General features: G+C 41.8%; 2 protein-coding genes across 3 annotated transcripts; both read right to left on the reverse strand.

Annotated features, from left to right (window-relative positions):
• Positions 1–530: 530 nt before the first annotated feature.
• Positions 531–5,041, reverse strand: LOC138593633 (7-methylguanosine phosphate-specific 5'-nucleotidase-like). 2 transcript variants are annotated; one of them, XM_069664708.1, is made up of 10 exons: positions 4,886–5,041; positions 4,269–4,343; positions 4,056–4,154; positions 3,500–3,569; positions 3,379–3,425; positions 3,075–3,160; positions 2,787–2,876; positions 2,420–2,582; positions 2,055–2,255; positions 531–1,979 (listed from the first exon to the last, which is right to left on the reverse strand). In XM_069664708.1, exons 1-10 carry the CDS (start codon positions 4,886–4,888, stop codon positions 1,860–1,862), a joined length of 954 nt encoding a protein of 317 aa, XP_069520809.1. In that variant the 5' UTR covers positions 4,889–5,041; the 3' UTR covers positions 531–1,859. The 2 variants fall into 2 exon arrangements, with proteins under 2 accessions (XP_069520809.1, XP_069520808.1); XM_069664707.1 differs by lacking the exon at positions 4,886–5,041 and having other exon boundaries at positions 4,269–4,349.
• A 467-nt stretch (positions 5,042–5,508) lies between these two features.
• Positions 5,509–9,754, reverse strand: LOC138593458 (kelch-like protein 11). Its single transcript, XM_069664471.1, has 2 exons — positions 9,161–9,754; positions 5,509–8,659 (listed from the first exon to the last, which is right to left on the reverse strand). Exons 1-2 carry the CDS (start codon positions 9,709–9,711, stop codon positions 7,075–7,077), a joined length of 2,136 nt encoding a protein of 711 aa, XP_069520572.1. The 5' UTR covers positions 9,712–9,754; the 3' UTR covers positions 5,509–7,074.
• Between the last annotated feature and the right edge of the window lie 1,026 nt (positions 9,755–10,780).

Consider the following 10,780-nt stretch of genomic DNA (forward strand, 5'->3'; position numbering starts at 1 on the left):
GCGGCTCCTGCAGCCAATCTGTTCCTGATTAGCAGAAGAGGAGGAATGGCGAGAAGAGACAAAGGAGGAGACTAAAACAATCACTACAGTCATTTAAGTTTACATATCTGTGAACGTCGGCTACGGACCAACACAAATTAGCTGTTCCGCTGTGGCTGAGGTGCGGAATCTTTGCCGGTTTTTTTGCAATAAGTTTAGTGTGTGTTTTTGTTCGCGGTGTGATCTCTACTGCGCAGCTCTGGCTCCAAATGACGTCACCATCGTAAGACGGCAGCGCCCGCCTCAGGGAGTGTTTTGGCTTCAATTTTGTAAGATAAGAGTAGACAGAGACACGCCATCCATCTTTCTATACAGTCATTGCTCCAAACTGACAGGTTGAGATGCATTGTGGGAAATGTAGGCGCCAGGTTTTGACAAAAATGTGTGAATTAATTTATTTGGACCATATTTTTTTAAATGTAAAATGTGACTTTAAGAAATGTTGCAACTGTTGATCCTGCACCAGAACTTCAAACATAATTACAACTTTTATGAGAAGAAAAATTACAATGAGAAGAATATTTTTTTACTGGAAAATGCACCCTCAGTATCAATGACTTTTTCTCCAAAGAATCTTTTTAAGTGATGCACGTCTCTGCAGTCGTGTCCTAACAATGTGTCATTCAGGGTCTATATGATTGTTTTAGTAAATATTTGTGGGAGACATTATTGATAAAGGTTTTAATGATGTAACTCCTGTAGAATTTAAAACAAAATTATATATAAATGCAATGCCTCCTTACTTTCATAAGACAGTATTCTATGAATTTATTAGTAGCATACAGTAAAAATGTTGATTAACGAGTCAAATCCCAATTTTGTGGAATTTCTAATGTAGATAAAACCAAGAGATTCATCTTTGCAATTATTTTCTATTCACTTCCTGGTTTTTATAGGGAGAAAATTAAATTAAATTTTCAGAAAACTGTTAGGTAACGGTAACGGTAAGTGTCAGAGCAACACAAAGTCTGAGTAAGTCAAATTTAAGTCCTAATTTAAAGCAGCCACAGTGGCAGGAACACACCCCTCACAGGTTGTGTACAAATTATACAAAATTGTAGCAATGTATTTGATGCTAGCATGAACGGGTTTGTCTTTACTGTCGCGAGTGCTAGAACATTGCTAACTACAAGATCAGCTTAAAGATTAATAGCACCACTGTCAAGTTAAAGCACCCTGCATTCAAGCGGATGGTTCCTGTAGTAGACATGAACATCAAGACTTTGCAGGGTGCCACTACACTTATGAATCATCCTATAATTGAACACAGTGTTTGTTTGAGTACACACAGAGTTAATACACAGTACATAAAACACACCAGAGCTGTGTGAGTATGAAGTGAAAGACCTGGAAGAAGGAGACATTTAAAATGTGTTTTAAAACTTTGCTTATATATTGGCTTAAAGTGTTCACCCTCATAATGTGAAACAATTTAATGTTTTAAAGCCAAAAAGGAGTGAAAATAAAAGTATTCTGTGTTGATGTTTCAACAGACGCTTTAAGAGGATGCTCATGTTCTGAGCTCTTTAAGCATCTGAAGACTTTTAACCGTCCCTTCAGTGAGTTCTGTAACTGAGGTAAAGATGCATGACCTAACGTTGACCTCTTAAACTGTTAAACTTTGGTAAGATTGCTTTAAAATAAAAAACATTGAGAGTGTAAAAAAATAAATAGACTTTAGATTTCAGAGAGAGATTTGCACCAATAACAAAGCCAAGTTTCAAGGTTTGAGGTGAGAGATGATGTGTGATAGTCCACAGTGCAACATGCTGAAAGGAGTGAATAAGTCCGTCTGTGTGTCCAGTTCCTCCATGTGCGTCTTACTTGTTGTCTTTCAATGAGGTAATGTGTTTGAGGATAGCGTTTGGAACGTCCAGCGTCTCGTCCTTCACCAGCACGATGTCGAAGGCGTTGACGTACGACTCTTTTCTCTCCTCCACCTGACAGACAAAACACACTGAGAACTTCTCCTAAAACTTGCTCGGTTAATATAAAAAAAATCCCATCGGTCTGACCTGGTCGTTGAGGAAGCCGATGGTGAGGAGGTTCTGGTGCTCAGACACGCCGTCGGCCATCGTCAGGTCTCCTAACGAGTCTCCCAGCAGCAGCACGTTGGGTCGCCCCTGCAGCTCTCGGAGGCCGGCTGCGCGTGACAGAGCGCCCTCCCTCTTGTTGAAAATGTGGATCAGTTGGCCTTTGAAGGCTTGCAGGGCCCCCTTTTAAAAGGACAATGTTAAAGACACTGTTGTCGTAAAACCATTACTTCATTACTAGTGAAAGTCCTGCATTTAAAACCTTACTTATCATTAGCAAAATGCCATGCAGGGCATTTTCATACATGATAAAAAATCCCAGTAAAGCCATGTGTGGTCAAACTCACAGTCTGGTCAAAGTCCATGTAGTTGGAGATGATGTGGACGTTGGGATGGAACACGCGGTTCTGTCGGATCACCTCCTCCAGGATGTCTCCGACACCTGCCGAGAAGATCAGCAGAGGGACCTGCTGCTCTGCCAGGCGGTCGAAAAACACCGTGTAGCCGTCCCTAAAGAAAGGCGGATCAGACACAATGATCAAGAGCTATCTGAGAAACCACAGCTGGTTTAATTAAGTTATAGTAATGTTTTAACTGCAAAGCTCCTCTAGTTTTAAGTTTTCTTTGTGCATTTCAGTGGAATAAGCTACATTTTCTTTTTTTAATTCTGTAGAACCAGGGTCCTGATTGATGTGAAATATGAGCACAGTGTACCTGAGCATCGCGTTGGATTCCTTGACAGCCTGGGCCAGCAGGTCCTTCCTGATCCTCTGCTGAATCAGCAGCTCGTGGACTTTTGTCCACCTGTAAAAAGCAGCACAAACAAAATACCTGAGGCTTGGGTTTGATTGGTTTTTCTTTCAGGAGCTGGGGCTTTAAATGCTGAAAGTTTGAAATAAAATAAAAGGTTTGAAATGTTATAATGTCTACTGGTCCGCACAATACAGATTAAACGCTTCAGTGCGAGATATGGTATTTCTAAATCAAGGGTTTGTTTCTTACCACTCCACCATGAGAGGCAGCTTTTCCTCAACACTCCTGCCAGGGTCGATCTCGATGGGATAGTAGGTGTTCAACAGCTCCTTCATCTACAGAGGAGCGATACAACAGCATGTAGATACTGATCTATAATGCTATGATGGGTGCAGATTTACAGACCAGTGAACATAAGTTTCTAAAGCAGTTTAAGGTTTGAAAATTGTGCATTTGACTGCACAAAAAACACAACTATAGTTACCGTACTGGAAAGATTGTATGAATATAAAATGGGCACATCTTAATGATCTAATGACTTTAGCACATTTACCCTTTTAGTGCAATCCTCATTCATCAACAACCGGTTATCCAGGATGTCTGGAAAAACGAAGGAAACAAGTTGAACAGATAATCTTTCTGAGGAATCTGCGATGTGTGGTCTGAGAGCTTACTGTGCGTTGTGGGCACCCTCTTGCCGTTGTGGGCAAATCTGGTCAGTGTCATATCGAAGTCTGAGATTACCTGAGGAAATACAGGGATTTAGAACGGATCACTATCACACAGCAAACACACGTTTGATGCAGTGACATAAAGCACAAGAAATAAGTACGTTATTTAGTTGAAACTATTGGGGCCAGTTTTACTTTTGCATTTTGGTTTTATTTATTCATATTTTTAACCCATTAACTGTGTAAAAAAAAAAGTGGACAAAGCCTCTGTGTTCAAAAGAGAAGCCAAAGTCGAAGTGGCTTAAACCTGCTTTCTTTCAAAAGGTCAGCAGGGGACAACAAACACCAGTCCAATTATAAAGAAGTCTATGGGAAAATAACCATACTTATAATTATTATAATCAACTAATTGTAAGCTTTGGCTCTGACAGTGTACCCTAGATTCATTTTGTCCAACTCAGTATCACCGTCCACCTCCTTATACCCATGTAACCCTTGAGTTCTGGTTTCATTTCCTGTATTTGATTTACAACATTTTGGTGCACCCCATGTCATTTACCTGCAGGCTTCCTGCACCTGCTCGTTGCATAGCGTAGATGGTCTCCTCCACTCTGCTGCGTTCCCTCATCACCACCGAGCACTTGGCCAGCTCCGGGATCTGAGAAGAAAACATTTTGGTTTTACAATGCATGTTTATCTCAGACAGAGCGTCAGAGAGGAAGAGGGCAGCAAACAGGAAGTGTTGGACGCTCTTTCAGGAGAGCTTTCTCACCTCAGTTTTGGTCAGCTGGTGCCAGAATGCCAGGACAGTCCGCACCGGTGTGTAGATCCAGGGAATATGGTAAATCTGCATGTACAGCCAGGGACAAAATACAGCCATTTGAGCCATGCTATGAATTTTACAGGTGTTATTTCCAAAAAGAATACCTAGACATGACTTTGGAACTTCTGGTGTTTTAAGGAAAATAGAGACTTATGAAACTGATAAAATGCTACTTATTAAGTCAGAGGAAGAAATGGAAATGTATGACATTTCCTCTCAAGCATATATATCATATATTTCATTATTTTAAAAAATATATATACATATATTTTCACACTTTATTTGTCAACATAACGTCTTAAATTAGGCACAATTTCCGGCTTTTAAAAACGATACGTTACAGCTATAGTTTAGCACAGTCTCTGATTAAATGTGTGCATTGAATGGTGGTTCAAATAATGTTCATATAGTTTAACAAAAGTAGACTAAATTTGAATGACAGCAAAATGCACTTAGTTATTTTTACTCCCAAATAAGGAATTATTGTAAATTTAACAGCCTCTTTAAATAGCTTCTACAGTACTCTATGTGATCGCAGTGATTACGTAACGGCCTTTACAACTTACCATTTTAAACGGTTAACTGACGTGTCACCGAGGCGTTACCTGCTATTCGGACCAACCGCTAAAAGCACATAACAACATAGAGGACAAGCTACGTACATATATCAAAAGATACTACAGTAAAATAATGTCATATTATACATTCAACTGTAGGTTTGAACGATTTGTTTACATCCTCGGTGTTTGTCGCACCCTCAGCCTTCCCCCACCTCTACATATTGCAAACAAAGGTTCCGTTGCACTTTGATTCCTACTCAACTGAGGGTACTTCGGGCAGAATACTTTTTGCACTACTCTGAAAATATTTAAACTAGACCAACTACATTTTCATAAATTGAACTGACCATGACTTACCATTAAATTAATACAATTAAATTAATTATATATGACTATTTCTTTTCAATATACAGTATATTTGAATTGACACAGATGTTGCAACATGAAAACATTATATTTCACCAATTTATTTTAGCTTTATGTCCCAATAAGCAAAGTGTTCTGAATGTTAGTATTGTTTTGTTGTTTAATTTATTTATTTTGTAATATTTACAGTAACAGCTATTGAGTTTTGTTTATTAATGCATAAAATAGATAGATAGATAGATAGATAGACAGACAGACAGACAGACAGATAGTTTCTTTATTCATTATCATTTATTGCATTTGTTTGTACACTTGCAGCGCTTGCACATAAAAATGGAATGGCACCACATGTAACGCATGAAATCTTTAAAAGTATACTTCAACCTAAACAACCATTCAATGATCCAACTGGGACAAAGACCTGAACCTGAAAACCAGCCTCCAATATATTGATAGAACGCTACCAAAACCTAGCAATGTCTATCTACTCTCCTGCAGTCCTGTGATTTTGTGGTTTTACATGTATAGTTATATGTATAGTTTGTCAGTGGAAAAATGTTAGGCTCACAAAGCCTAACTGGATGACAGTTTTAAACAGCTTGGCTGGGGATACAACAGGCATAAGCAATTTCAACCGTGATGGAGAAATACAATGAGGTCAGCAACTGGTCCACACAACACATTTGAGTCCATTGCACTGAAAAAAGCAACACAAGTTTACATTCAAGGTCCTGTGCGGGTTATACAATTAATTCAACTGTATTAAAAGTGCAGATGGGATTTTATGGCACAGTTGGGAACATTAAGAAAACCATGCACAAAAACAGCCTTCTGCTTTAATGTGTTGACACGTCATAGTTAGAGAACGAACACTTTTAAATCAGAAATAAAGCTTCTTTTACAAAGACGAGCTTGTCATCAATATTATTGTGGTATTTGGTCCAACGTTCGAACTGTACAACAACTTGGGAAATCGATGAAGCAATTTTTGACCAGCAGAAATATAAACACATCAGCATTTACACACATCAGTAAAAACCGTGTGCTCACTGAAGCTCCTCTCAGATATGTGGTCAATATCACTACTTGTTTTTACAAAAAGTCTGATAAATGATTGTCTATTTCAAGAGGGCCTACCACTACATACTATGTACAATCAACAAATATTCATTTTAAATATATATATCTCAATCCCCACAGTGCAGAAGGTAAAACCATGGAGGGAACTGGAGGTAGAAGAGAAAGAAGATAGCGAGAAAGTTAAAGTTAACACTTCTTTCCTCAGAAGTATCAGCTTTAACTTTTACTGGTTCTTATACTATAAGTTTTTATTCTAACTGACATCATATTAAATGTAGACATCCTTTTTTTTCTCTGTTTACATCTGGACACTTAACTCAAATTTCACTGATAACTGTAATAGTTGTGTTATAACTATGTCGGCATCATTTTCCCTTTTGACCACATCCAGAAAGTTATTCAGCAACAAAATCAACATTCTGTACAGAAAATCTAACAGCATCACATTAGCATTCTGTAGCAAAATAAAATTAAGGCTTTAGCGAAGGCAACAAAGATTATAAACGATTGATTATGAAGAGGCCTGTCTGGCTAGTTTTTTTATCAGTGGTTCAAACACTGTTATCTTCAAGCTCTCTGTCCTGCAAACCAGCCACAATTGATCCCATGCAGACCTTTGACCCCATGCACACATTACAGCTCAATAAAGGCAAGGAAAAAAAGGTTACATTTTGGTAACAACAAGGCATTTGTCTGCAGAATAAGTGCAAACCACATAAAGCAGAATGTCTTTCAAACACATTTCAATCTCAACATTCGATTTGCGACTGCAGCTGTCTGCGCAGAGTGAGCGTGCGGCGGTGGAGCTGCTGCATCTGCTGCATGCGTTCCCGCTGGCGTGCCAGATTCTGGGGCATGGGGTAGTGCTGGCAGCCGTATAGGTACCGGTACGGGATTCGAACGTGGCAGGCTGCGGCTCGGCAGCGTGGCTCAGGCAGAGGCGGCAGCAGCATCCAGCGCTTCCTCTGAGAACAGTAGCGATACGCCTCTTTGCGGTACTGCTTGTCCATGTTGTTGCTGTTCCTCCACCCGCCGATGATGAAGATGTCTTGGTCCAGGTAGCAGATAGCTGCGCCTTCGATGCTGAGGACCTCCGGAGGGAGGCTGTCGAGGATTTCGTCAGAGATGTTTCTGCTTATTTTCTGCTGGGCCTCATCGGCTGTTAGCTTGTAGCTCTTAGCGCAGCAGGAAGCCGTGTGGTAGAAGTTGGTGGATGCAACAGCCATTTGAAAAGTACAGTAATTATCAATGAGGGGTAAAGAGTCCACTTCCTGCCACTTGTGACTCTCTGTGTCATAGCAGGCGGTCACAGTGCTCAGTCCGTCCTCGTTTTCAACGTCTACAGGCGTCCGGGCCATCACGTACACGTAGCGGTCCTCCACGCTCACTGTTTTTACATCTCGTAGAATCTTTGGCGCTGGATCGAGGTTGTGCCACTCCTCCTGCTCAGCTGAGTACACGGTTACATCCTTAAAGCCCGGGCTGAAGTTGCCATGACCACCGATGCTGTAGAGGACGTCTTTGACGCACGTGAGGCCGAACGAGTGCTTCCGCGTGGTCAGGCTGCTGAACTGCTCCCAGGTGTTCAGGTTGGGGTTGAAGCGCTCCACCGTCTTGGCGAAGCCTGGCTCCATTGATCCTGCCACGTAAACATGGGTGTCTGTGATGGTGATGGCGTGTCCGTCAAGGTGGTTGTGAATATGCGGCAGGTTCACCCAACGGTCCTCGGCGACCAGGTAGCCCACACACTCGCTCAAGTAATCTCCGCCTTCTGAGACACCACCCACAACCATGATTACATCCATGTTCTGGCCGAAACGCGGCTGGGTTGCTGTCGAGCAGGAGGCAGAGGGCTCTAAATCTGGTAATTTGTAGCTCATGAAGCGCATAGCAAGCACCTCAAGAGCGTCACACACCAGCTGAAGACAAACCGCACTGTTTGCCACCAACGTCTCCTTCCTCACCACCCGTGTCAGGTAGGTAGGAGCGATCTGAGGCAGCCGCAGAAGCCTGAACAGCTCCTCAAAATGCTTCTCTCGCTCGTCCTCGTTTTGGTGCACCCAGTTCACGATGGCCTCAAATAACTCCTCTTCAGAGTCCACGGTGATTTCAGAGTCTGACAGCCAGTCTCGCACCAGGTGAAACGGCAGCGTGTAGAATTCCTCGTTGCGGATAACTTTGTGGAAGTTCCTCCTGATCGTCTTGGCGGCTCCCTTGGCCAGCTGGTCCAGAGTGTACATGTGTGCGAGGCTGTGCACTGCGACACAGTTGGACAGGCTCAACTTCTTCATCAGAAAGTCTCCGCAGAAGGTCTTCAGCTGCACCAACAGGAACCTGCATGGACATGTTGAAACTATTAATGTATTAAAGTGGAGTTTGGACAAGTAAAAGGCCAAATATTCTTGCAATAGCAAGCTTTTATGAGGTAACCAATATAATATTCAGGTATTAATAGAAAAAGAAAACAATTACAGAGGGAAGCTGTCTGTCAAGTCACTCAACCTTGAACTAAAGGTCTAACAAGGCTGGAGTGACAACACTTGTGTGGGTGTACCATGGGTGTGTATGCACTCTAACAATAAACAATCATGATGCATAACTTGCACCTAATTAGCGGTTAGCTTCCTCTGGTAGGCTATATTAATATCGAGCAGGAAAAATAGTCAACTGACAGAAAAAGGTTGAAAATTATTTCCGTGTTTAATTATCATTTGTATAAAATACACTTGACTCATTTTAAACTACCAGATAAAAGCCTGTTGGACAAGTGGCCAACACTTCCGTGTATGAGCAATTAGGAAATTTATGTTATTATTCTGCATGTATGTTATATACCTGTCAGCGAGCTCCAACACTTCATCCACATTGGCAGTGGTCACCCTGATTTCTCCTGTGTACATGAACTGTATGACCCTCTCCAGTGTGTCCGGGTCTGGCCCCGTCATGGAGCTCCACTCTTTGAGCTCCACGCGCCCGGACACAGACTCTGAAAACTGTCCGCCCAGCAGCAGCGTGAAGTACTGCGACGCTGCGGACAACACGGAGCGGTGGGCTGTGAAGATGTGGACCCTCTCCTGGGACACCCCGCCGGAGCTGAAGACCAGCGTCACGTCGCAGAACAGCCCCGCCTTCCTCTGCTCGTTCTGCCGCCGGGAGAGCTCCGAGCAGTAGGCCGAGCAGGTGAACTCCTCGGCCTCCTCAGGTTCCCCGTCACCTGTCCGCGTTCCCGGTGAGACGCTGCCCCGGTCCTCCGGTCCTTCTGCTGCTGCTGCTGCCGCCATACCGCAGCGGGATAGACTCGGAGGCAAACGAAAGCTCTTAACTATCTTTGGAAATAACTCATAGGCATACAGTACACACGCAAATAAACATTCAAACACTGACATGCATGCGCAGCGTCCACAGTCGTGCTCGGTAAACAGGAGTGATCACTTCCGCGTTTCAGGAGATTGTACTCGATTTTTAATGGAGTGCCAATGGGAGGCTCTCAAATTTCAGCTGACATCTATGTCCACACAAGAGACCTACATCGCGACGCAAATAAAACAGACAGGAAATGTTGACCTGATTTCCTCGATGTTGTTATGACGCATTAACGCGTCTTAATTTGAGGGATTTTTAACTTTTTTAAAAAGGATGCATCGTGTCGCGCATGCGTATTGCGAATTATTCAACTGCTAGGGATGTATATTCGAGCTGTTGCATCTTAATACCTGATTTATAACTAATATTATATATAATATATATATATTATGTCCTTCCCTGGCAAGCATATATCATACATCGCGTCAGTGAGTTATCAGTCATATTTAATGTCTTCTGTTATGCAGTAGTCATGTTAATAGTTTAGTATATCGCAGCTGGCAGACTCCCTTGTGTACTGTAATACAAATAGAAAATACTTCTTATTACATCAATTGTCACTGCGCGTGCAAAAATGATGACTAATGTTGCTATTAAATGCTATGATAAAATTAAATGTTTTCTCTGTGTGTTTTGATGGATTAGGACAATTTTTAACATGTCAGTCTTTAGACAACACATGGATTTTCATGTTCACTATCCTTAAGAAGCCAGCAGTTTGTCTTCTTTAAATGAAGGTTGTCACAGATTTTGTATATATTTTTCTCATATTTCCTTAAAGCTCCTGTGCTGGTTTTGCTGGTTGTGAAACAGACCTTAATTCATTCTGATGCCTCTATATGACCAACAAAAGCAAACCAGCCAATCAGTGACAAGATTGATTGTTTCTATATAGTTATTTTTAATGCCTGAAACTGCTGGAGGGGGCGGTAGGTGTCAGACAAAGTGATTAATTGCATGCTGTCTTTGTTTACATTTTCCAGGGCAAACATTGAAAGTGAGTGACACATAAAGAAACTGTTAAAGAAAGCAGGATGAGATTTTGGTGTAAAACCACCACTTAAGCATGTGCAGGACGAAAATCAGCAAAGG

This window comes from Semicossyphus pulcher, unplaced genomic scaffold (assembly GCF_022749685.1).
Source record: "Semicossyphus pulcher isolate SPU_LCO1_2020_fin unplaced genomic scaffold, fSemPul1.0.p SCAF_16, whole genome shotgun sequence".
Classification (NCBI taxonomy): Eukaryota; Metazoa; Chordata; class Actinopteri; order Labriformes; family Labridae; genus Semicossyphus; species Semicossyphus pulcher.